The 24552-nt window shown below is 43.9% G+C and overlaps 3 protein-coding genes across 3 annotated transcripts in view; all 3 read left to right on the top strand.

The window, feature by feature from the left end:
• LOC141582964 (uncharacterized) overlaps positions 1-24552 on the top strand; it is an 815156-nt gene that overhangs the window by 477819 nt on the left and 312785 nt on the right. The gene's annotated exons all lie outside the window — the stretch shown is intronic.
• LOC141582943 (testis-specific Y-encoded protein 3-like) lies at positions 4743-6355 on the top strand. The gene is made up of 5 exons (XM_074392396.1): positions 4743-5009; positions 5647-5724; positions 5853-5964; positions 6096-6241; positions 6338-6355. Exons 1-5 carry the CDS (start codon positions 4743-4745, stop codon positions 6353-6355), a joined length of 621 nt encoding a protein of 206 aa, XP_074248497.1.
• LOC141583030 (RNA-binding motif protein, Y chromosome, family 1 member B-like) overlaps positions 22403-24552 on the top strand; it is a 48516-nt gene continuing 46366 nt past the window's right edge. Inside the window, exons 1-2 of the mRNA XM_074392450.1 lie at positions 22403-22508; positions 23437-23540. Coding sequence (XP_074248551.1) covers positions 22403-22508; positions 23437-23540 — 210 coding nt within the window. The remainder of the gene's footprint in view (positions 22509-23436; positions 23541-24552) is intronic.

The following is a 24552-nucleotide window of genomic DNA, read 5'->3' as shown; positions in this document are numbered from 1 at the left end:
CATTGCTACTCTTTCAAGTGACCCAGACTCACAGTCAGCTCCTAGCACCCTTGGGCTATCTGAAGATCCAGAATAGTCCAGAACCCTGGCTGTCTGGGCCAAGAATTCTTATTCCAGGTCAGCAGTTACTTTCCTTACTAGGGTAGTAGTTCTGAAAAAACAAAAAACAAAGTGAAGTCCATATTTTTAATATTACTCTTCAAAAAAATAACCACAATCACAATCTCTGCCTTACTAATTATAAGGCATTTAATCCATATCAGATACCCACTAGGATATATGTTTTATAAGATGATGTTTCTGACCATAACTTGACAGGATTTCGGATGGGAAAAATACGAGGATATTTCTCTGTACAGTCAAGTTTTATAAACCAAGGTAGGATGATTTGTTTCCCAAAACTTTGCTAACTTTGGAACAAAAGAAAAATAAGAGGTATTTTTGATTATTGTGTTTACCTCTTTATGAAAATGAATCTGAACATGACGTGGAATTTGGAACCTTTGTAAGTAGAAACTTGACTTGTTAAGTTTGAAGAGTGGCATTTTTAAATGTGATTAAAAAGGGACTAGGCTGTTGAAGTGCTCAACACACCTGTAAGTCAAGCGCTTTGGGAGCTTTAACTAGAAGGACTCTTTGAGCAAAGGGGTTTCATACCAGCTTGTGCAATACAGCAAGATTTCATTTCTTAACAAAAAAAAAAAAAAAAATACCCAGACATGGTGGTGCACACGTATAGTCCTAGCTACATGGAAAGCTGAGGCGGGAGGATAGCTTGAGCCCAGGAGGTCGAGCCTACAGTGAGCCCAAAGTGTGCCAGTGTGCTCAAGCCTGGGTAACAAAGCAAGAACTTGTCTCAAAAAAAGAAAAAAAGAAAAAAGTAAATAAAGGCCAAGCACAGTGGCTCATGCCTGTAATCCCAGCACTTTGGGAGGCTTTGGGAGGCTCAGGCGGGTGGGTCCTCTGATTTCAGACCAGTCTGATGCACACAGGGATACACCATCTCTACAAAAATTACAAAATTAGCCAGGAGTGCTGATGTGTCCCAGTAATTCCAGCTACTCAGGAGGCTGAGGAAGGAGAAAATGCTTGAACTGGGAGGCAGAGGTTGCAGTGAGCCGATATTACCACTGCACTCCAGCCTGGGTGACAGGAAGAAACACAATTATAAAAAAAAAAAGTGACTGGAAAGAGACTGAAATAGAAGATAAACATGTGATGTAAAAGGTTGATGGTGATAAAATATAGTCAATTTCTTTGTATAAGTTATAGATAAAAGATTAAGTGATGATGAGACGTTAAGGATAAGACAAATCATGGCCTCATCTCAATGCTTAGTGTTTAAATGTAGCACATCTTCTTTATGATAGTTATTACCACAATAAGTGGTGTATAAATGTACCATACATTCTTTAGGATACTTATAGTCCATTTGGCCTTCTAGGAGAGACCAGTGAGTATTCGGATGCAAGTGATGGAAGCTTCAAGGTGTGCCCATCTGTACCCTGGAATAGGCAATTTAACTGTTTGCTTCATTACTCAGGTCAAAGTCTCAGACCCAAATGTGGTATGCAATTCATTTTGTTCCCTCTTTTTACATGAGAGAAACTATATCGTTATATACACAAAACTTTGTCCCTATTAAAAAAATATATGGCCTATGCCTAACTGATGAATATCCACATGAATCGTGGATCAGTAGGAGTAAATATTACAACTCTGTAATTACAGAACACATTCTCTGAAAAAAAATTTGTTCCTAATCTCTGAGTTTTCCTACACGGTTTATTAATCTCTCAGCATACTGAAGAGCTAGTATGCTGCTCTTCAAACAAATGAGACATTGTATATAATTCTCTTATTTTAACAATAGTACCTTTACACTTCAGAGTTTAAAAGGAGTCCAGTGTGTTTTATTTCCCCAGTGAAATATAATGTTTCTATTTTTAAAATTGTTTTAATTATAGTTTTTTTAGAAGGAGACTAGCACTATTGCCCAGTCTGGAGTGCAGTGGTGTCATCTCTGCTCCCTGCAAACTCTGCCTCCCAGATGCAAGTGTTTCTTCTGCCTCAGCCTTCCCAGTAGCTGGTACTAGAGGCACATGCTACCACACTCAGCTAATTTTTGTATTTTTAGCAGAGACAGGGTTTCACCATGTTAGGCAGATGGGCTCGATCTCCTGACCTAGTTAGGCATGAGCCACCATGCCCAGCCAAAACATATCTTTCTAGGATTTGATTTTCAGCGATTTCTTCCCCAGTAAGGTAAGGTTTTTGTTTGTTTGTTTGTTTGTTTGTTTGTTCCCCCCACCACCACCCAAGGTATTTGATCTGGATGAGTTTCCTAGGCACTCATTTCATGTCTCCCTTTCTTGGGAATACATCTTCATCATCCACTTACTAAATCTAAGTTTAAGACGTTGGGATAGGCATTTAAGTCCAAAGTCTATGTTTAAATTTATAGGACTCAGTGAGTCCAGAAGGGCTGTTATGTGCAGGCCAGTATCAGGCTATGGCAGTTGGAGGCAAATAGGCTATTATCTGACTATGGCAGATATTGGTTATGTGCAGGCCAATATCTGGCTATGGCAGTTGGAGGCAAATAGGCTCCACCAGTCTCAAAGTCCTAGCTACTATAGTGAGTCCACACTTCTTCCGGATCTTATCTACGTCAGTTAAAGGAGGTCACCCAGTAAACCAGGCTTTGGGTAGAAATTGCTCAGTTGTCCACTCCCCTTAAACAGCCAAACTCATTGCGCCTTTCTTCAGTAATAACTACCGCAGCCCAGAGACTTTGGTAGCCTAGTCACTATAGCTAGTCATGCTACAGTCTGGTCACAGTCTGATAAAACTCCAGAGCAACAAAATAAAAAATGCTGACTTAAGCCTTCTAAAATCTCTCTAAACATATGTTCAATAAATACGATCTTTCTTCATAACAACCACTGTGTCATTACTTCCTAAACTAACGCATGGCCTTGGATTATTGCCATTTCATTTTTGAAATGATTCACATTGTGTCTTTAACATGAATACAGGATTTCATTTACCAGCAAATAACGTTTTCAAAACTATGTGAAAACTGTAAAAGTATATTTCTGAACTTCACTGGTCTTTCAGATTATATTTCGATACCTACTTGACCACACAAATTTTCATATCTGCATGTTCTCCTCAGGTGGGGGAAAACGGTATGAGAGTTCCTGAAGAATTTATGAAGGAAAGGATGGCAGTGCTACCCAAGGCTTAACCTATTCACAGCACTGTGTTCAGTGAATGGAAACATTGCTTTTCAAATCCTACTGAAGTAGTGAGTAAATAGATAAAACGTAGTATTACAATAACTCTACAATATGAGAACGTGACGAAAATAGAACAAGAGTTAAAATACATCAACAAACAAATGAGTCCGGGCATGGTGGCTCATGCCTTTAATCCCAGCATTTTGGGAGGCCCAGGTGTGTGGATCACTTGAGGTCAGGGGTTCGAGACCAGCCTGCCAAACACAGTGACACCCAATCTTGACTAAAATTACAAAAATTAGCTGGGCATGGTGGCACGAACCCGTGATCCCGGCTCCTCAGAGGGCTGAGGCAGGGGAATTGCTTGAAGCCGGGAGGGGCATGTTGCAGTGAGCTGAGATCACACATCTCCAGCCTGAGCAACAAAGTGAGACTCCATCTGAAAAAAATAAAAATAAGATAAAAAATTCTATTCAAGAAAAAGTGCTCACATATCCAACAGGAAAATAAAAAACAAACAAACAAACAAACAAACAAAAACAACTCCTTCGAGACAAACCGCTGCTGAGAACCACAGACGGCGCCTACGTGGACCCAAGGTTCCTGGGGAGCCCCACTGGGCTCGCTGCCCTCGGCACTTGCCGTGGGGCCCAGGTCCCCAACAGGGTCAGCTGCGCCCAGGAGCAGGAGGTGGAGGCCCTGGTCTTACAGAGCCCAGCCAGCAGGCACCACGGCCGCTGCTGCGCTTGCGGTAGCCTCTGGGTCCACAAGGTGTGTCCAGGGCACTGGACGAGAGGTCCTTTGGAATGCTCCTGGGCGTCCAGCATCCTCAGGGAGGAAGCGAGGTACTCGGAGCCTGTCTGTGCGTAGACCTGCAAGAGTCCGAGCGAGAGTTTCCACCGCCGGAGCGGACAAATTCCACTCCAGCAAGATACTAGGCAACTGTCCTCCCAGGCGCCTGCCCCGCCCACTTCCTCAAGCCTCTCCGCAGCCCTCGCCCCAGCAGACAGCGCTGGTGCCCCTCTCTCTCCTCTCGATCTTGATCTTGGAACACTCAGTACCGTCTACCTGGCCTGCCGACTGAACTCAGATGCTTCATGTGTTCCCTGTGGGTCAATGGCCTGCCACACTCATGATGACAGTCAGGGCACAGCGCTTCCATGCGCACAATTCCAAAGGGCAGGCAGCCCGCGTGTGCCCGCACCCAGCGCCGCCTGCCGCAAGCTCCCAGGGCTTCTCACGGAGGCTTGCCCGAGGAGGCTGGGGCTGCAGGCCAGCCGGGGGGCGTGGCCTCCAGGGACCCTCGCACTGACTGGCCGCTGGGGGAGGCCTGCGGTCTGCGTCGCGCTCAGACAGCCTTTGGAGGCAGTTCACCCTTGAAGTCCGGCGCATGCGCCCTGGGGGTCCGCCAAGCCACCCGCAGGCTGCCCGCGAGCGCAGGAGAGCAACGAGGAGGCCTTGAGGGAGGAGGAGGAGGCGCTGGTGGTGGAGGACGACATAATGGCGGAAGTGGAAGTGGTGGCCGAGGAGGAAGCCGATGTGGAGCGGGAGCAGCAGGACCAACGGGCACAGCCGGGGCCTGGACCCATGACGCCAGCGTCTGCACTGGAGGAGCTGCGGGCCGTTCAGCTGGAGCTGGAGCCTGTTAATGCTCGAGCCAGGAGGGCCTTTTCTCAGCAGACGGAAAAGCTGGAGCGCAGGCGCAAACCTCACTTGGACCGCAGAGGCGCCATCATCAGGGGCATCCCCGGCTTCTGGGCCAATGCCGTATCCTTTTCAGCACTTTTTCTGTTTGTCCACTTGAAAGATGCCCTAGGGGAACTGTAAGTCACTTACGGGCAGCTCAGCGGGGATATGACTATTCTGGAAACCACGGTGAGGTGCCAGTTGCGAGTTGCAGTTGCGAGTTGTGGCGTCAAAGTCTGGCTGTGGAAAGCCCGAGCGGTCGCGGGTCCTGCTTTCCGGCCTGCGGCACAGAGACCCTTCCTGATGCCGAGCAGCAGGAATTTGAGTCGTCTTTTTGAAGAGCAGAAGCGACTTCTCGCCAGAAGAGTTTTTTCTGACAATCGAGCTATTGAGAAGGGAGTGCGGTTGCTCCCCCTTGCCAGTCAGATCTGGGACAGGGCATTTTCGGGTATAAGCTGCTTCTGCCACTCCTGAGACAGCAGCAGCCCTCTGCAGGTTGCCCCAGTCAACCTCAGAATTATACACACTCCGTGAACCCACAAGGCCTTAATTCGGGGGAGGGGGTGGGGAAACGAAGGTCACACACTCAAGCAGATCTCAGAAATCCCGTACCCCAGCCTTAGAGCTTCTTCCCTGTTCCTTCTGGCTCTTAGACCTGCTTCCCTGTTGCGTGTAGCTCTTCCTTCCATCCATGCGAAGGCTCTTTGACCTAAGTCAGATTGGGAACCACCCACAGATGTCAGCCCTGATCACTGACCAAGATGAAGACATGCTTAGCTACATGATCAACTTGGAGGTGAGGCCGTGAAGACTGAGGCCAGCAGGTTTAATGGGGAGGGGGAAGGGAAGCAACCCCTTGCTGTCAGCAACAGTGGGCACCTCACCTGAAAAGATACTTAAGCTTTCTCCACTTTGTCCTGACAGGTGAAGGAAACCAAGCATCCTATTCATGTCTGCAAGATCGTGTTGTTCTTTCGGAGCAACCCCTACTTCCGGAATAAAGTGGTTACCAAGGAGTATCTTGTGAACCTCACAGGTGACTGGTGGCCTCCCAGGAGGGGCAGTGGAAAGAAGGTGGTGGGTGGGTGGATCATTGCCAACGTGGGTGAAAGGAAGGTGGTGGGTGGGCAGATCAAGCCCACTTCCCGCAAAATCCCCTCTCTGTAGAATACAGGCCTTCTAATTCCACTCCAATTCAGTGGTATCAGCATTATGAACGTGAGGCCTTTCGCCGCAGACACCACAACTGCAGCCCTAACTTCTTCAACTGGTTTTCTGACCACAACTTCGCAGGATCTAACAGGATCGCTGAGGTGGGTCCTCACTGGGAAACATCAGGAATGACCCCGGTGTGTTCCCAGCTGCTTGGCTCACCAGTCTGAGCCCTGATGAGGCCTTTCCCAATTGATTCCTCTGATAGATCATAAGTAAGGACCTGTGGCGCAATCCCCTGCAATACTGCACGAGGATGAAGCCACCTGAAGGGGGAACAGAGATTTCAGGTGAGCCATTCAGTTGGAGCTAGAGCTGACTGGTCCTCAGGATGAGGAGGTGGACACACCTCTATGCAGGGAGCCTGGGTGGATGCTCCATTCAGAAATGTAGAAATTCCTCGAGAGGGAGACAGAGAGTGATAGAGTCCAGTACATTCAGGGCATTTGGGCTGACAGAGGCACATCAGAGACTGCACTGCTCTGGCAGGTTAGAGCTGGGGAGTCTTAAGCCCAGGGAAACAGAGTCCGTGTCCAGACTCACTGAGAAGCGAGGCTGAATCATTAACTTCAGTTTGTGGCACTTGTTTCCATGGCTGCCAACCCACCGGCAGTCATCCTACCAGCCCCTTAAGATTGGGCTCCCTGGATATGCCTCCTTGCCACAAACCACAATGACTGTTTCGACTGATGTTCTTCTACTGTGGCCTGATCAAAAATCTGTGTGCTTTTACGGGACTACCTGTCTGGTTAGCTGACTTTGGTCACAGAGAGGAAATGCTTGCAGTGGGGTAGGTGTGACAGAGAATAGGTTGTAACATACGGTAGGAGGAAGTTTAGGAGACAAAAAATGGGGAAGGGGTAGTCTTTCCTGGGCAGGCCTTAGAATTAAAACATTTAAAACTATTGCTCAGAGGAAATGCCTTTTGACTTGCAGTTGTGTTTCTCTAGGGGACTCCCAGATTTTGAGTGGAATATGATGGTGCGCCGGACTTTACCTGAAACAGCAGAACTCCTAAAAAGTTACTACATCATTCAGATGTCAGTACTCCCCATGGTCTTATGCAAAGGAAATAAAAGAGAGAGACATCCTGTCATAAAAGAATGCAGACAGGGAGAGGGAGTAAACTTGGATTTTATAGAGTGAAAATAAACACTGTCAAGGATGTGTGACTCTGTGTGTGTGTGTGCCTGGGGGAGGGGTTGTGTCTTCTGTCAGTGTGTTGGTATGTGTGCGTGTGTGTGTGTGTGTGTGTGTACATGGGTGTGTGTGTGTGCATCCACTGGATTCCCATGTGATAATGGGTTGATCAATCTATGTGTTTCATTATCTGCATCGTCTGCAATGGAGCCGGGCCTCTAAAGTTGTAGAGTGAATGGGTGTGGTGCATTTTGAGATTCTTCCTAGAGGACAGAGTTGAGGAGGCAAAAGAAAGAAGACAGTGAAGTTGGAGGCTTGCTTTGTGCTACAGAATCAGCAGTAGTTCAAGGAAAGGGGATAATGGGCACTAAGATATCCAGGGCCCAGTTTGCTGGGACAAGGCACCTCCAAAATCCTTTGTTTGGGGTATCATAAGACACATTAAGCTAGAAAAGGATGATGGAAATCTTGAAGTTCACTTATATGTTGAATTCACATGTTCTTCTTGTATAGGTGAATGCATAATCACCTCTCTGGTGATTTTATGGGACAATCCTCTCGGGTCCCAGCAACATGATAAGAAATGGGCATGTGAGGTGTATGGAGGGAATGTGAGAAATGATACAGACACATGTGGGAAGGCATTTGGGATACACCTTTTTAAAGTTTCTCTTTCTTCACGCATAGGTGACTAGGGAAAACATAGACATGCAGAGGTGAGGGGAATGGGGGTGGATCCATGAAATACAAGAACACCAGCAGGTCCATGCATGGACTCTCTGTCCCTTGATGACCCAGGATATGGACACTGTTGTTTACATCTTTAGATGGATTAAGCTTTTCTCCAAGATTCTTTATTAGGTCAGGAGTGAAGATTGTTTGTAACTAACACCATTACGAGTGCATTTTGTTCCTTGCCAACTCTAGTGATTATCTCTCCTCATTAATGAATGGCACTGTATATTGTTTCTGGGGCCCAGGGCCCTTTTACTTTCTGTGGCATGCTTTTTTTTTTTTTTTTTTTTTTTTTTTCCCAGCATACTTTGCACAACGCTAATAATGTAAAGAGAAGGAACCCAAAGTGGCAGAGCATGTGTTACAAGCCTCACGCAGGAGGACAAAACATAACAGCCTTCCTTCTGGAGTGAGTGGCTGGTACGAAGGAACATCTGTGTCTCTGCACAGGACAAGGAGTTGTCTCTGCCACAGAGGGGGAGGGGGATTTCAGTGGTGGGTGGAGAACTTTCCTCTCCATCCCTAGATAAAATAGTTCCTACACGAGCATCCGACTTGGAGAGGCACTAATAGGGTGCTAACCTTCTTGTGCCATATGGACTGTGGTCACCACAGCTTCTGTGAGAAGAGCTGTGTTGTCTCAGGGAAGAGGGTTTGACGGTCAAAGTTCTTGCAGTTTTTGTGTTGCCTTCCATATGCATTACAGACCTCCTGTTGGGTATCAGCAGATGAGCTTTGAAAATCTATAGCCCAGTTTTGCCCCTGCTCCCATTCAGGCAGCTGAGGCTCTTGAGTGAGAGTGTTGACCTCCTCTGACTGCCATCCCCATGACTCACCATGCAGGAGAAACAGGTTTTCTCCTTAACTTACTCGGTAAACAGTGGGAACTCTTTGTTCCTCAGGCTGGCCTCTCTGCTACTGTGTGCCTGTCAAAGGACACTGCTGCACAGTAAAGTAACCTGACAGTGGGAGTCGAACAGCAGATTGGTGTGTACACTCAGGGCAGCTCAGACTGAAAAATGTCTAGGGACTTACCTGTTACCAGGACATCAAAAAAGGTCTTGCCCCAATTTTATGCATAAGAAAAAAGTGAGGAAAGGGTCTTGCCATGATTTTCCTAGGAGGTAACTACATAATGAGAAGATTGTAAGTAAATCCCAGGACCAGTTTTGGGGACTGGTCTTTTTTAAAGTGGTGGTAGGGGAAGACCTTTTCCCATGGAAGACAGCAAACCGTCAACTGTTCCCTTTGGATGGGAGTGTCAGGGGCAGGTGGCTCAGGTGCAGGGGCCACCCCACAAAGTGAGTGCAGCTGACTGGCCTTCTTCCTCGAATCCTACATGCAATTCAGTCTAGTGATTTCACATGGGTCCCAATGTCTTATCAGAGAAAGTGCTTGACTCTACCATCGGTCTAATAAAAACAATTAGACATCTTTTCTTTGTACTATGTAAACTTTCTGGAAATCTTATCTTGGTGAGTGTGGTGCCCACACCTTCAATCCCAGCACTTTGGGAGGCCGAGGTGGGCGGATCACCTGAGATCTGTAGTTCAAGACCAGACTGACCAACGCGGACAAACCCAATCTCTACTAAAAATACAAAATTTGGCCAGATGTGCTGGTGCATGCCTGTGATCCCAGCTACTCGAGATGCCGAGGCAGGAGAGTCACTTGAAACCTGCAAGGTGGACATTGAGTTGAGCCGAGATACAGCACTGCACTCCACCTGGGCAGCAAGCCTGAAACCCTATCTAAAAAAGAATGTGTTTTAAGCTCTGGGGAACACGAACAAGTGTGCAGCTTCGTTACATAGGTAAATGTCTTTCTCGGTGCTTTGCTGAAACAGACAAACCATCAACTAGGTATTAAGGCAACCATGCTTGAGCTATTGCTCCTGATGCTCTTCCTCCCACCACTCACACTGAGAGGTGCTGGTGTGCGATGTTTGCCTCCCCGTGTCCATGTGTTCTCATCTTTCAGCTCCCACTTAGGAGTGAGAACATGCAGTGTTTGGATTTCTGTTCCTGTTTTAGTTTGCCGAGAATGAGGGTCTCCATATCCATCGACGTCCTCGCAAAAGACATGATGTCATGTATGAACATATATCTAAAGACTTTCCTAGAAAAACAGAGCATACGGCTATACTCACATACATAGCAGCATGATTCACAACAGCCCAAAGATGGAAAAAACACAGGTGTCCAATCCATGGATGAGCAGGTAAACAAAATGTGCTCTGTGCACTCAGTGGAATACTATACAGTCAGGAAAAGGGATGAGGCTCAAACACAGGTGGCAGTGTGGATGAACCTTGAAGACATCAGGCTGAGTGAGAGAAGCCAGGCATGAAAGGCCACATAGCATATGACTACATGTATCTAAAATGTCTAGAAGAGGCACAGATTTCAGAGACAGAAACTAGAACTGAGTGGCAGAGAGTAGGAAGGTGGAATGGGGAACTGGTGTTTCTCTTGTTTTCTTTCTTTCTCTTTGTTTGACGTGCAGTCTTCCTCTGTCAGTCAGATTGGAGTACAGTGGCTCCATCTTGGCTCACTGCAGCCTCCACCTCCCAGGTTCAGGCAATTCTCTGCCTCAACCTCCCAAGTAGCTTGGAATTACAAATGAGTGCCACCAAGCTCAGCTAATTTTTCCATTTTAGTAGAGACAGGGTTTCACACTTTTGACCAGAATGGTCTTGATCTCTTGACTTCCTGATCGGCCGGACTTGGACTCCCAAAGTGCTGGGGTTACAGGAGTTAGCCTCCTTGCCTCCAATAGAAATTGGTTCTTAATGTGGACAGTTTCTGTTTGGGAAGATGGAAACATTCTGGAGGTGGATGGTGATGATGGTTGCATAATTATTTGAATGTACTTATTATCAGTGAATTGCACTCTTTAAATAGCCAAAATCATAGAGGCCATATTATGTGTGCTCTACAGCAATGATAAAAAATTATATTGCTGTTGACAGGAAAAGAAGCTTTCTTCTGTGGAAAAGGATAACATTTAGCTGGCAACAATGAACACTGCCCAACATTAAATATATAAATGTATGTGTGTATATATATACACACACATATATATATATATATATATATATATATTTGAGATGGAGTCTGACTCTTTCGCCCAGGCTGGAGTACAATGGCAGGATCTCAGCTCACTGCAACCTCCGCTTCCCTGGTTCAAATGATTATCCTGCCTTAGCCTATGAAGTAGCTGGGATTATAGACACAAACTCCATGGCAATTTTGTCAGCCTGGTTGTTTTTCTCTGCCTTTCTTGCTTTTCACCTTGTGACTGATCCTTTTCATTGACAGGCAATAGACTCTCATTATAGAGAGCAACGATTTGGCTAAACAGGACACCCAGTGCACCCACCTGGTATGAACTGGGTAACAAAATCCATCCTTTCTTGGAATTCCGGTGATACTTATTATCGAAAGTGAATTGCATAAAAACAAGTGCAGATGGTTGTAGATGTGTGATGTTACTTCTGAGGCCTCTGTTCTGTTCCATTGGTCTATATGGCTGTTTTGGCACCAGTACCCTGCTGTTTTGATTACTGTAGCATTGTAGTATAGTTTGAAGTCAGGTAGCATGACATCCCTCAGCTTTGTTTTATTTATTTATTTATTTATTTATTTATTTATTTATTTTTTAGTGCTGTCTTGGTTATCTGGGCTTTATTTTGTTTCCCTATAAAGTTATGCGGCACTGTTTACAATAACAAAGACTAGGAACTCATCCAATTGCCCATCACTGATAATCTGGATAAAGAAAATGTAGCTCAGATGCATCAGGGAATACTATGCAGCCATAAAAAAAGGATGAGTTCATGTCCTTTGCAGGGACATGGGTGAAGCTGGAAACGATCAGTCTCAGCAAACTGACACGGGAAGAGAAAACCAAACACTGCATGTTCTCACTCATAAGTGGGAGTTGAACAATGAGAACATATGGACACAGGGAGGGGAACAACACACACTGGGGCCTGTCAGAGGGTGAGGGTGAGGGGAGTGATAGCAGGGTGTGATGGGGATAGGGGAGGCATAGCATTAGGAGAAATATCTAATGTAGACTATCGGGCTGATGAATGCAGCAAAGTACCATGCCAAGTGTATACATATGTAACAAACCTGCATGACCTGCACACGTACCCCAGAACTTAAAGTATATTAATAATAAAAAACAAACAAAAATCCATGTGTGGGGTGTTCTCTGGGGCACCCATTTATAGAACCTTTAGGATTTTCTCATAATGTATTTTTCCCTGAATGTATTTCTTCAGCTTCTCTGAGTTGAGGGGATACAGCCCTGTCTCTACTCTTCCCAGTCAGGGAGTGTTTTCAACCCAAACGGGGTTAATAGGTTACCCGGCAAGTCAACTCAACATACACACTGTTTTACTCCCCGTAAACTGTTGTTTCTTCTCTGGCAAGATGGATGCTGTTCATATCAGCTTTCAAAATGACAGATAAACATTACCAGTTAATGAGTGCTATTAGCAGATACATATCTGTAATTCCATCCCCAGAGTAATTTCCTTTCCAGTAATGCAATTTGCAAATGTGAGTGACGCAGTAGCTTCCATCTCTGTGGATTACCAGCTCAGCTTTGCCTCCTCTTCTCTCGGATGATTCTGGGTGGTTGGAGGCAGCCTGGTTCCCTTCAGAGCTGGAACTCTCCAGAGCCGATATTTGCTTGTCTTTCTGGATTCTGAGCACATCTTGGACAGTGGAAACCTGGAATGTTCTTGCCTTCCCACAAGAGATTGACATCCCTGGCCACCCAGACACGGCTTCCTCAGACAGGACAACCCGGCTTGCTCTCTCTAAATTCCTTCTCATCGATATCATCAGTTCACAGAAGAACCAGGAGCATTGTCGGACAATTTAACAAGCACATTAAAAAGAAAAAAGAAAGGTGTGTGTGCGGGGGATGTGGTGGCTCACACATGTCATCCCAGCAATGTGGAAGGCTTAGGTGGGTGGATCACCTGAGGTCAAGACTAGCCTGGGCAACATGGGGAAACCCTGTCTTTATGAATACAAAAAATAGGCTGGGTGTAGTGGCTTATGCCTATAATCTCAGCACTTTGGGAGGCCGAGATGGACAGATAACCGGAGGTCAGGAGTTCAAGACCAGTCTGGACAACATGGTCAAACCCTGTCTCTAGTCAAAATACAAAAAATAGTCTGGGTGAGGTGGCTCATGCCTATAATCCCAGCACTTTGGGAGGCCAAGGCTTGTGGATCCCCTGAGGTCAGCGTTTTGAGACTAGCCTGACCAACATGGTGAAACCCCAACTCTAATAGCATACAAAAATAAATAAATAAATAAATAAGCCAAGCGACATAGCAGGTGCCTGTATTTACAGCTACTCGGGAGGCTGAGACAGAAGAATAGCGTGAACTTGAACCCTGGTAGTGGAGGTTGCAGTGAGCTGATATCACACAACTGTACACCAGCCTGGGTGACAAACTGACACCCTGTCTCTATCTTTAAAAAAAGAAAGAAGGAAAAGAAAAGGAAAGAAAAGAAAATAAATGGATTTTATACACACCATAAAATAGTATGCAGTCATGAAAAATAAGAAAATAATACCTTTTGCAGCAAGTTGGATGGAGCTGGAGAAGACTGTCCTAAGCAGAGTAACTCAGAAACAGAAAGACAAATATCACCGTGTTCTCATTTATGAGAAGAAACTGCACTATGATACAAAAGGGCACACAGAATAAAATAATAGACAGTGGAGTCTCAGAAGTTGGGAAGATAGGAGTGGGGTGAGAGATGAAAAATTATAAGCCAGCATACAACCTGTCCAGGGAGAAGTCTAGCAGCAGGGCCACAGAGTAGAGTCCCACAAAGAGCATCGCATAGGGACAGATTGTGGGAAGTAGAAAACTTCCTTTCTGAAGTTCCTTTCTTCTTAAAGAACAAGTGTGCTCATAACTTTGTGAAGCCCTATGCTGTATACCTGTTAGACATGGTGTGCTTACAAGCACTTACTACGCTCTATGGCCTTGTACTTTAACCAAGAAATCTGCGCTGGACCTGGCCACAGGCGTGTCCCAGCTCTACATTGCTTTCAGCTATTCAGAAAAGTTTTAACTTGTTAGCCAATTGTGTTCTAGTTAGATGGTGAGGTCTGGCTCCAGCCAAGGGAGATCAGACACAGCAGCAAGGACGACCCCACATGCATTAGGGATAAATGTGTGTGTTTTCCTTTGTTCATTTTACTCTCCTGGCACGATGTCTAGTGAGGGTCCCCTTCCCGCAGCCCAGGAAGCAAAAATTGCATTGCTGAAAGATCCTTTGTCTCAGTTCTGATTTCTGTTTCCGACAACGAGCATCAATTTCCAACACAGATGTTCTCCTTCTCACAAACAGACGTCCCAAAGAGTGGTTGGGAGCCTCTGGGGAAACTGAGTCAAGGTGCACTTTCTCCTGGGATCCCCCCAGGAGGTCAGTCTGGACAGAACAGTGTGGTGATGCCAGAAGCTAATCCCACTTAACAGCTTCCTGGAAGGCAGATACCGACACCCTCTGCTTTCAAAGCCTCCGGCTCAGGTCAGAAATGCTGCCTTTTCTCAAAGATCGGAAAGCCATGTGTTTATTGGAGTGTGTCTAAGCACATATCCAATCTCTTCCTTTCCTGAAGTCAGGACGACCCAGATCGAAATGGGAACTGAGGCAGATGTCAGCTGCGAGGAGCCATCACTGGGAACCCCATTTTTGCGTGTATCCGTCTAAGGGGGTGCCAGCCTGTGCCCGGCTGCTACTTATTAATATAGGTTTCCACGTGCCTGGGCGGAGAGGCCGTCCCCAAGCCTCTCAGGCTTGTGGTCCCTCGGTTTCCTTGGTAACTAACTCCAAATGCACCAAAGCTGGGCTCTGCTCCTCCTTCCCTGCTATTGGAGGGTTGGGCACAGGCTGGCCAGGTGGCCAGTTCCTCACCTCACCTGTGCACTCCGGGTCCATGAGGGAGGATTTTGATCACGAGAGGCACCTGTCCCACGAAGACCCTTCATGCCATGATCACAGGGCCCTGCTAAACCCTGGGGATGACATACCCCAGATCTGCCAGAGAGTATCTCATTCTTATCTCCAAAGTCTACAGCGTGGAGGAAACTATGGATCTAGGTGTTGATTCCTTCTTGGTTTATTTGATTCATTGTTTTATATTATTTTTTTAATTTTTATTTATTTATTTATTTATTTATTTATTTATTTATTTATTTATTTATTTTTTAGAAGAAGTTATGGATGTATTTGTTCTCTCATTCTTTATTTAATTTTATCCTTTTTTTTTTTTTTTTGAGAAGAAATGAAGGTCTGTGTATGGATTCTTTCTCACCTTATTTAATTAATTAATGTTATTTATGTTTGAGAAGAAATGATGGATCTATGTCTGGATTCATTTTTACTTTAATTCATTACTTTTATTTACTTTTTGAGAAGAAACTATGGATCTATGGATTGATTATTCTTACTTTATTTAATTAATTTTATTTTATTTTTTGAGAAGAAACTATGGAATTTCGTGCTGATTAATTCTTGTTTTACTTAATTAATCAGTGTTATGTTTTTAAAAGAAATGATGGATCTATGTACAGACCCATTCTTAGTTTAACTAATTGTATTTTCCTTTTGAAAAGAAACTACACAACTATGTATTGATTCATTCTTTTTTTATTTAATTAATTAATTTTATTTATTAAAAGAAGTTATAGGACTAAGTGCAGATTCATTCTTGTTTTATTAAATTAATTTTATTTATTTTTTGAGAGGAAATAATAGATCAAGGTAGAGATTCATTCTCACTTCATTTAATTAATTTATTTTATTTACATTTTTGAGAAGATATGATGCATCTAGTTGCTCATTCTTACTTTTTAATTTAATTAAGTAATTGTATTAATTTTGTGTGAAGAAATTGTGAATCTACGGATTCATTCATTCTTACTTTAATTAATTTGGTTTAATTTTTTAGAAGAAACAACAGATGTAGGTGGTGATTCATTCTTGTTTTATTTCAATAACTTTATTCATTTTTTGAGAAGAAACTTTAGATCTACCTGTTGATTCACTCCTATTTAATTAATTAATTTGCTGTGATATTCTCACTCTGCGTCACTCAAGGTGTGAGAGAATATTCCGAGCACATGACATAATTCTTATTTATTTATTTGTTATATATATATATATATATATATATATATATATACATATATATATATATATATATATATATATATATATATATATATATATATTTTTTTTTTTTTTTTTGGAGATGGGGTGTAGCTCTTTTTACCCCAGACTAGAGTGCAGTGGTGAGATCTTGGCTCACGACAACCTCAGCTTCCTGGGTTTCAAGTGATTCTCCTGCCTCAGCCTCCCATGTAGCTGAGATTACAGGTACCTACCACGACACCCAGTTAATTTTTGTATTTTTAGTAGAGACGAGGTTCACCATGTTGGCCAGGTTGGTCTGGGTCTCCTGATCTTGTGATCTGCACTCATGAACCTCCCTAAGTGCTGGAATTACAGGTGTGAGTCATCACACCCAGCCACATCGTTTTTTAATTATTATATATATAATATATATTATATATATTATATATATTATATATTATATATTATATATATTATATATATTATAATATAATAATAATAATAATAATTATTATTATTATTATTATTCTGAGATGGAATTTTGCTCTTGTTGCCCAAGCTGGTGTGCAGTGTCACAATCTCAGCTCACTGCAACCTCCACCCTCAGGTTCAAGTGATTCTCCTGCCTCAGCCTCTGGAGTAGATAGGTGATAGCTGCTGGCCACCATGCCTGGCTCAGTTTTGTGTTGTTAGTAGAGTTGTGGTTTCACCATGTGGGCCATGTTTGTCTTGAACTCCTGGCCTCAAGTTAGATTTACTAATTTCTAGGAGTAGCAGACTTCGTAAGTGTTGAGTAGGACAGGTAACTCAATGTCTATGCTCAAAACCTTAATTTTGGGCTGGGCTTGGTGGCTAACACCTTTAATCCAGGAACTTTGTTAGGCTGAGGTGGGTGTATCACCTGATGTAGGGAGTTCAAGACCAGCCTGACCAACATGGTGACACCCAGTCTCTATGAGAAACACAAAAATTGTCCAGTCCCAATGGCGGGTGCCTGTAGTCCCAGGTACTCGTCAGCCTGAGGCAGGACAATCGCTTGAACCTGGGAGGTGGAGGTTTCAGTCAGCTGAGCTGTAGCCACTGAACTCCAGGTGGGCAGCACACTGAAACTCCATCTCAAAAACAAAACAAAACAAAACATAATATATTCTGAGTAATGGCTCTTCTCTGGCTGTCCCCTAGACTTTGAAAAGGGAAGACATGTATTTTTGGAAATTTTTTAATGTTTATAATTTTTGGAGATGAAGTGCCACACTGTCACCAGGCTGGAGTGCAGTGGTGCCATGTCAGATCACTGCAGCCTCTGCCTCCCAGGTTCAGATGATTCTCCTCCCTCAGCCTCCAGAGTAGCTGGGATTACAAGTGGGAGACAACATGTCTGGCCTTAGGGGATGCATTTTCTATGAATTTTCCTGAGTGCAAGGGTGTTACAGACATAACATCCTTCAGCAAATGTAAAGAAAAGACAGGAATTCCACCAAATTACAGAAAATCCACCAAATTTGCACACAGCAAATCTCTAGGTTACACAGAAAGCTTCCCACCTTGGTTTTTTTTGTTTGTTTGTTTGGTTTTTTTTTTTTTTTTTTTTTTTTTTTTTTTTTTTTTTTTTTTTAGATAGAAATTTTGCTCTTGTTACCCAGGCTGGAGTGCAGTGGCACCAGCTGGGTTCACTGCAGCCTTCCCCTACTAGGTTCAAATGATTCTCCTGCCTCAGCATCCCAAGTAGTTGAAATTACCGGAATGTGCCACCATGCCTGAATAAGTTTATATTTTTAGTAGCAGCAGGTTTCTCCATGTTGGCTATGCTGGTCTCTAACTCCTGAACTCAGGTAATCCTCTCTCCGTGGCCGACCAAAGTGCGGTGATGACAGAAGTGAGACACTGTGCCTGACTGTTATGATGATGCTTATTATTATTGAGACAAGTCTGGCTTTTTGCTTAGGTTGGAGTGCAGTGGCTTGATCTCAGCTCACTGCAACCTCTGCCTCCCGGGTTCAAGGGATTCTCCTCCCTCAGTCTCCCAAGTAGCTGGGATTATAGGCACATAACACCATGCATTGCTAATTTTATATTTTTAGTAGAAATAGGGTTTCACCATGTTGGTCTGGCTGATCTTGAACTCATGGCCTCAGGTGATCCTAAAAAGCCTTCATGAACAAGTTAGAAAAATCTCAGATAAATAATCAAACTTTGCAACTAGAACTGGGAGGAAGGGGAAACCAATTCTCAAACTAACAGAAGAAAATAACTAAAACTAAATAATAACTTAATAAAATTGAGATGTAAAAATCTATATAAAAATTACTTAAACCAACCAATGAGTTGGCCCAAAAGATAAATATAGGGGGAAAAAAAAAACCTTCAAAATAAAATAAATAAAGAAAATGCTATGTAAATTAACATAAAAGTTGGGGGCTGGGCATGGTGACTTACCTCTGTAATCCCAGATTTCGTGAAGTAGATTTGTGTGGATCACTTGTGGTCAGGAGTTTGAGACCAGCCTAGTCTACATGGTAAATTCCTGTCTTTACTAAAAACACAAAAATTACCTAGGCATACTACTGCATGCTTGTGATCCCAGCTACTCACGAGGCTGAGGCATGAAAATTGCTTGAGGCTGGGTGGTGGTGTGACAGGGTTTTGGGGGTGCCAGTGAGGCACAGATTCCCCAAGAGAATGTTATAGGTTGTTGGTCTCTGGTTCTCTCAAGAATGAGAGAGGAAAGCATGGAGGGCACAGTTTAGTCCTATAGTAAATACTGGACTCAAAAAAGATTTGCAGAAAAGTAATTTACTTAGGTATGGAAAGAGGAAAAGGAGAAAAAGAGAGATTGAAACAGCTAACTCTCACATTGAATGAGAGAAAGAAAAGCCGCTTTGCACTGAGCCGCTTATCACTGAGTGAGAAGCGTTCCCAGAAGGAGGAAAACCAGAAAAGATAAACTCTCCTCACACTGAGTGAAAGAGTCCAGAAAGGTGAAATCCAGAAGAAGAAAGCAGCTTTGAGAGAGACGTGGAGTTTAGGAGAGGAAGACATGCTTCCATGAGAAAGTGTGGAAGAGGACTCCAGAGGAGAAATCCAGGAGAGAGAAAGAAGGCTTCCATGAAGGGAGTGTTTGTGGAAGTGGACCCAAAACATGGCATCCAAAGGCATGTGGAAGAAGGGAACTTTCCACCTGAGAGGAACTCCCACCTTCTCCAAGAATCCTGGCCAATGAAGGGAGTTCCTTAGAACTTCTGCTAGAGTGAACTGATTTTGACTCTTCCCAGGCCTGAGAAAATTAAAATAAGAGACCATCAAATCTTCCCGACGGAGATGGGAGGGAGGCATAGCACTGGGAAGCCCTTGGCCTTAAATATACTTCCTGTTGTGGACCCAGAAAGAGAACAAACACCTTTCCTCAGTGGAGGTGTCAGTGATCCAAGATCATGTCACTGTACTTTAGCCTGGGTGACACACAAAAACTTTATCTGAAAAAAAAAAAAAAAAAAGGAAAAGAAGACCAAAAAAGCACAATCAAGACAACATAGGCAGGATTATGACTGATCCCACAGAAATACAAAAGATCTCCAGAGAGCACTATAAAAAACTCCATGATCATTGTACTACACATGTTACAAAATATAGAGGAAACAGATAACTTCCTGGAAGCACATCATCTCCCAAGACTAAATCAGAATGAAACTGAAAATCTGCCTTGGCCATAGGCCAATATCTATGTCTGAAATTGTTTAGGTAAAAACAAACTTACCAATGATTAGAAAGAAAATCTGGAACACATGGATTCATAGCCTAATTTTGCCAGATGTACAACAAACTCATTTCAATGCTATCATAACTATTCAATAAATTGAAGGAAATGGGCTTTTTCATCTCTTATTCTATGAAGCCATGATCAGACTGATAACAAAATCTGGCAGAGACACAATAAAAAAGAAAGAAAGAAAGAAGAAGAAGAAAAAAGCTTCTGGCCAATTATGTCTCATAGGCAGGGATGCACAATTCCTCAGCAAAATGTCATCAAACTAGAATCCACATAGGATCAAGAAGCTAGCACCCCACAATCACACTAGGCTGTATTCCTGGAATGAAAAGTTGGGGTTGGGTCTACATATGCAAGTCAATAAATATGATCACTACATAAACAGAAGCAAAAGCAAAAATGAAAAAGAGTAAAATCTGTTGAAAAATCAAACATTTCTTCAGGATAAACTCAACAAAATAAACATCAAAAGATTAAGTCTTTTAGGACAAACACACAGCAAACAGCATATTGAATGGGTAGATGATCCAATAATTCAATGTTATTGCTATGAAACTGCTAATGTCATTCTTCACAAAATTAGCAAGAATCTTATTCTAAATTTCATGTGGAACTACAACAGCAGCAGCAACAAAAAGTCCAATTAATCAAAGTTATCATAAGCTGGCATTGGCTCCCCTCCCTTTACCCATCCCAGCCTTCTGCCTTAACTCTAGCACCTCTGGCCTGGCTCCACAAAAGTCTGCCTTGGGAAACATGAGCTCATCCTGTGATGCCAGCCTTCCCAAATGGGCAGTTGCAAGGATATGGCTCTGCTCCACAATGCCCGGAGCCTATATCCAAGTCCAGCGGCTTCAGCGAGTCTGTATCTGGCCCAGGAGTGCTGGGGTCAGGGCCAGCCACACGGTGCCCCCTGGTCTACCCCCTGCTGCCGCATGTCGGCCTTTTCCTTCGCCACCACCTCCCACTACCGACATTACATCGTCCACCAGAAGCACGACATTCCTCCAAAAGGCCGGCCCCCCTCCGGCTGTGTGCACTAGTTACACACTCCTACCTCCAGGCTGAACACAATGCCCTCCTCCGGCCTCCCGCAGACACCTGCTTCTGCTGCTCAACACAAACCAGGGAACCCCTACGTGGTGCGGACCAGTCCTTGAAAAACCCGTGGGCCTCACCCTGCTGAGCATCCGTTGCTAAAGCTACGTGGACCCAGGGCTCTTGGGATGCCCCACCAGGCTGCCATCCCATGCATGCACCTTGGGGCTCTGGGCCCCAGTGGGATCAGCTATGCCCAGCAGCCCAGAAGACACAGGGCAGGCCCTGGACCTGCGAAGCCCTGACGGCAGCGGTGCATGCCGCTGTTGCCCACTGGCGGGAACCTCTGGGTCGGCAATGCAGTGTCTTGCGTGGGCACAGCATAGCGTATATACAGTCCATCCACGGTGACCCTGGCGGCTGGCCTCCAGTGTGCCTAGGACCCAGCATGAGAGGAATGCTCCCGGGAGTCCAGCATCCTTAGGGAGGAAGCATGGCACTCGGGGTCTGTATTCGCCTAGATCTTCCAAGAGTGCAGACAAAGTCCACCCCAGGAAGGTTCCATGTGGCTTTCCTCCCACACGCCTGCCCCGCCCCACTTCCCCCAAGCCTCCTCCGCTGCCGCCCTTGCCCCAGCAGTCAGCGCTGGTCCCTCTCCCTCTCCTCTGGATCTGCAACATTCAGGACCATCTGCCTGGCCTGCCTAAGGAAGTGAGACGTTTCATGTGTTCGCTGTGGGTCAATGGTGGGCCACAGTCATGATGGCAGTTAAGCTGTGGGACTTCCATGCCCATAATTCCAAACGGCCGGCTACCCGCCTGGCCTGCGCGTGAACCCAGAGCCACTGGGCAGAAAATCGGCGAGCTCGTCATCCGTGGCTCACCCGATGAGGGTGGAGCTGCAGGACACCCAGGTTCGGCCACGCCCCTCCGCCCTGGAAGACCGCCACCCACCGTCGCACTGATTGGCTGCCGACAGAGGCTGTTTCGGCTACTTCCGTAGGGCTGTTGGGGGATCTTTCTGAGACATGATGGGATCACTTGAGGCTGGATGGAGGAGGCTGCAGGGAGCAGTGCAAATTGGCAGCGGAAAACTTACTCTTAAGAAAAATTGTACTTCATAAATAAATAAATAATTTTCAAGTAAAGCTGTTTAAATTGGGGAATCCTGTGTATTTCCACTTTGTAAAATTAGAATTGCTTCTCTTACCTAGTTTTCCTTAAGAGTTTTTCTCAGGTATGCAGTGAAATGCACCATTAATCCATGATGCCATTCCCGCTTTTGCTCTTTATGTTACAGATTTTGTCATATAGGAAGTAAGGTACATTAGAAGAGGTGAGCCTCTTTACTTTTTTATTGTTATCTAAATGTAAATTTATTTCTTACTATTTACAGCAAAATTATGGAAGCGGATCGCCCTGGCAGGCTTTTCATTGGTGGGCTCACTAGAGAAGCTAATGAAAAGATGCTAAAAGCAGTATTTGGGAGACATGGTCCCCTGTCAGAAGGTAACCCTTAAAACCATCATATAAGTAATTTTTTCCAAAGTAAGCATAAACTGAATATATGTAATTGATTATATAATTTTTCTTTATTTTTAAAAACCTTTTTTTAAGTTTCTATTTGGTATTCTGAATATTGTCATGGCAGCAGGCAAAGATCACCTGCATAGTACTGCCAATGGGACAGTGTTGTAACCGAGTGAGTTAGAAGGAGAGGGCCACTCTCTAAGTTCCAAATTAAGAATCCTTTATTGCCACTGACTGAGAGTCAGTCCATCCTCGGAATCTCTAAGCCCTTACAAAGGGGCTTAATTTCCCTTTGTACCTTGATTTAGATAGGGGAGGGGGATCCTAGCTGAAGTGGAATTTTACATAAGCAGAACAAGCAAGTTAGATAAGGAAGCTGGTAACCAGGGGGCAGAATGTTCCTAGGATGGTTGGTGGCTAAGGATGTTTGCATACAAACATGTAAGGAGGTAACAGGGGCAACTTTCTGTACACTCAGTCACGGAGGAGGGTACTGACAGTAGCAGGTAGACTTGTCAAGCAGGACGTGGTTACAGTGGTTACAGGTACTGGGAACAGTGTGAACCACTCTTAAGAATTCAAAGCTTTGAATGCAGTGTGACCCAGGAATGCACCTGGAGAGGGCTGAGGCCGGGAGAGAGAAGCTAAATGGAGCAAGTCAGGCTCATGGCTAAGATGGAGTCAGTTAGGCCAACACAAGCTAGCTTATTACAATACAAGCAAAAGTAAATTTGTTTGGTGGTGGGGAATGAAATGGAATGAAATAAGCTGTCTGTAGGGGTGACGTAGTGTTAGGAATCATAGTAAGGATGTGAAGTGCAATTTGCTTGTTTATTGATGTAACATTCAGATAGCTAGTACTATCGAAAGTCCGTTATATAAATGAAAAGGTTTTCATATATTTTAGTTCTTTTGTTGAAATATCAAAGCGGGAAGTGCAGAGGCTTTGCGTTCGTTGCTTTTGAGAACTGTGCAGATGCTGAGCATGCTACCAGAGATTTAAATGGAAAGGTAAGTTTGCCTTACTAGTGCAATTCTAACTCTGTTCTTCAATTAACAGCATCTCTAGGTCTTTTTAGTACTAGAACACTTTGAAAATAGTATAATGACATATGAATGGACATGGTTTAGTGATCCTCTTACTTGGACATATAAATGCAAGTGTAGTTGGAAAGATATCGGAATGAACATTATATAAATTAACCTTATGGTAATCCAATTTCTATGTTTTTATTTCAATATTAGTGTTAATATGTTTTCAAAGCTTTTGAACAGCTTTGAAACTTAGAAGGAACTCTCATGGAAATGAGAAAAATAAGTCATGGTTTTGAAATGGCTATTAATGGAGTTACATACAATTCATAGTAAAACATCTATAGTACAGAGAAACTGTGGATAGACATCTAGACAGACTCCCATTTTCTGAAAATACATTCTTGAGAAAGTTCATTTAAACAGAACTTTCCATATAAGGAAGTGTTAAGTACTTGAAAATAGAAAATAATACAAGAACATGGAAGTTGGATAACAGAACAAGTAACTGTTCAGGTTTGCCCCATCCTTGCACGCTTCTCCTAAGAAGATTATTTTTTCTCCTATAACCAGTGTGACATGCATACCTAGTTACTAGGTAACGTGCATACCTCCTTATTAATTTTTTCCAGTGTGTTCTAGGACTTGCTTTTATCCAAACAATAGTATCTTGTCCTGTGGAGTGTTAAATTCTAGAGACTGTGTATTTGTTACAGCTTTAACCTTTTATGCAATTCTCTTTCCTACTGAATTCCATTATGTTGCCATCAAGATCATTCCATTGGAGATGCCCTGGAGCTTTTTTCTTTATAACATTATCCCAATCTGTTTTTAGTTCCTGCTATACTTGATGCCATCCTCAATATGTTTTTCTGGACCACTTGAGTATTGTTCTGCCATGTAAACCTTGCACAAATGGCAATTTATCCTTTAAGAACAACTTAGATTTTCTATTTTTTTTTACTCACTGTCTATTATAGAAATTTTGTGC

This window comes from Saimiri boliviensis, chromosome Y (genome assembly GCF_048565385.1).
Source record: "Saimiri boliviensis isolate mSaiBol1 chromosome Y, mSaiBol1.pri, whole genome shotgun sequence".
Classification (NCBI taxonomy): domain Eukaryota; kingdom Metazoa; phylum Chordata; class Mammalia; order Primates; family Cebidae; genus Saimiri; species Saimiri boliviensis.
The sequence above is the reverse complement of the archived record's forward strand: the minus strand, read 5'-3'. Positions and strand labels throughout refer to the sequence as shown.

Excerpts from the sequence above, each read along its gene's own strand:
- LOC141582943 (XM_074392396.1), top strand. The coding sequence starts at position 4,743 with ATGGCGGAAGTGGAAGTGGTGGCCGAGGAGGAAGCCGATGTGGAGCGG. Across the intron at positions 5,010-5,646 it reads CCGGCTTCTGGGCCAATGCC|ATTGGGAACCACCCACAGAT; the intron begins GTATCCTTTTCA and ends GACCTAAGTCAG. Across the intron at positions 5,965-6,095 it reads GTATCTTGTGAACCTCACAG|AATACAGGCCTTCTAATTCC; the intron begins GTGACTGGTGGC and ends CCCTCTCTGTAG.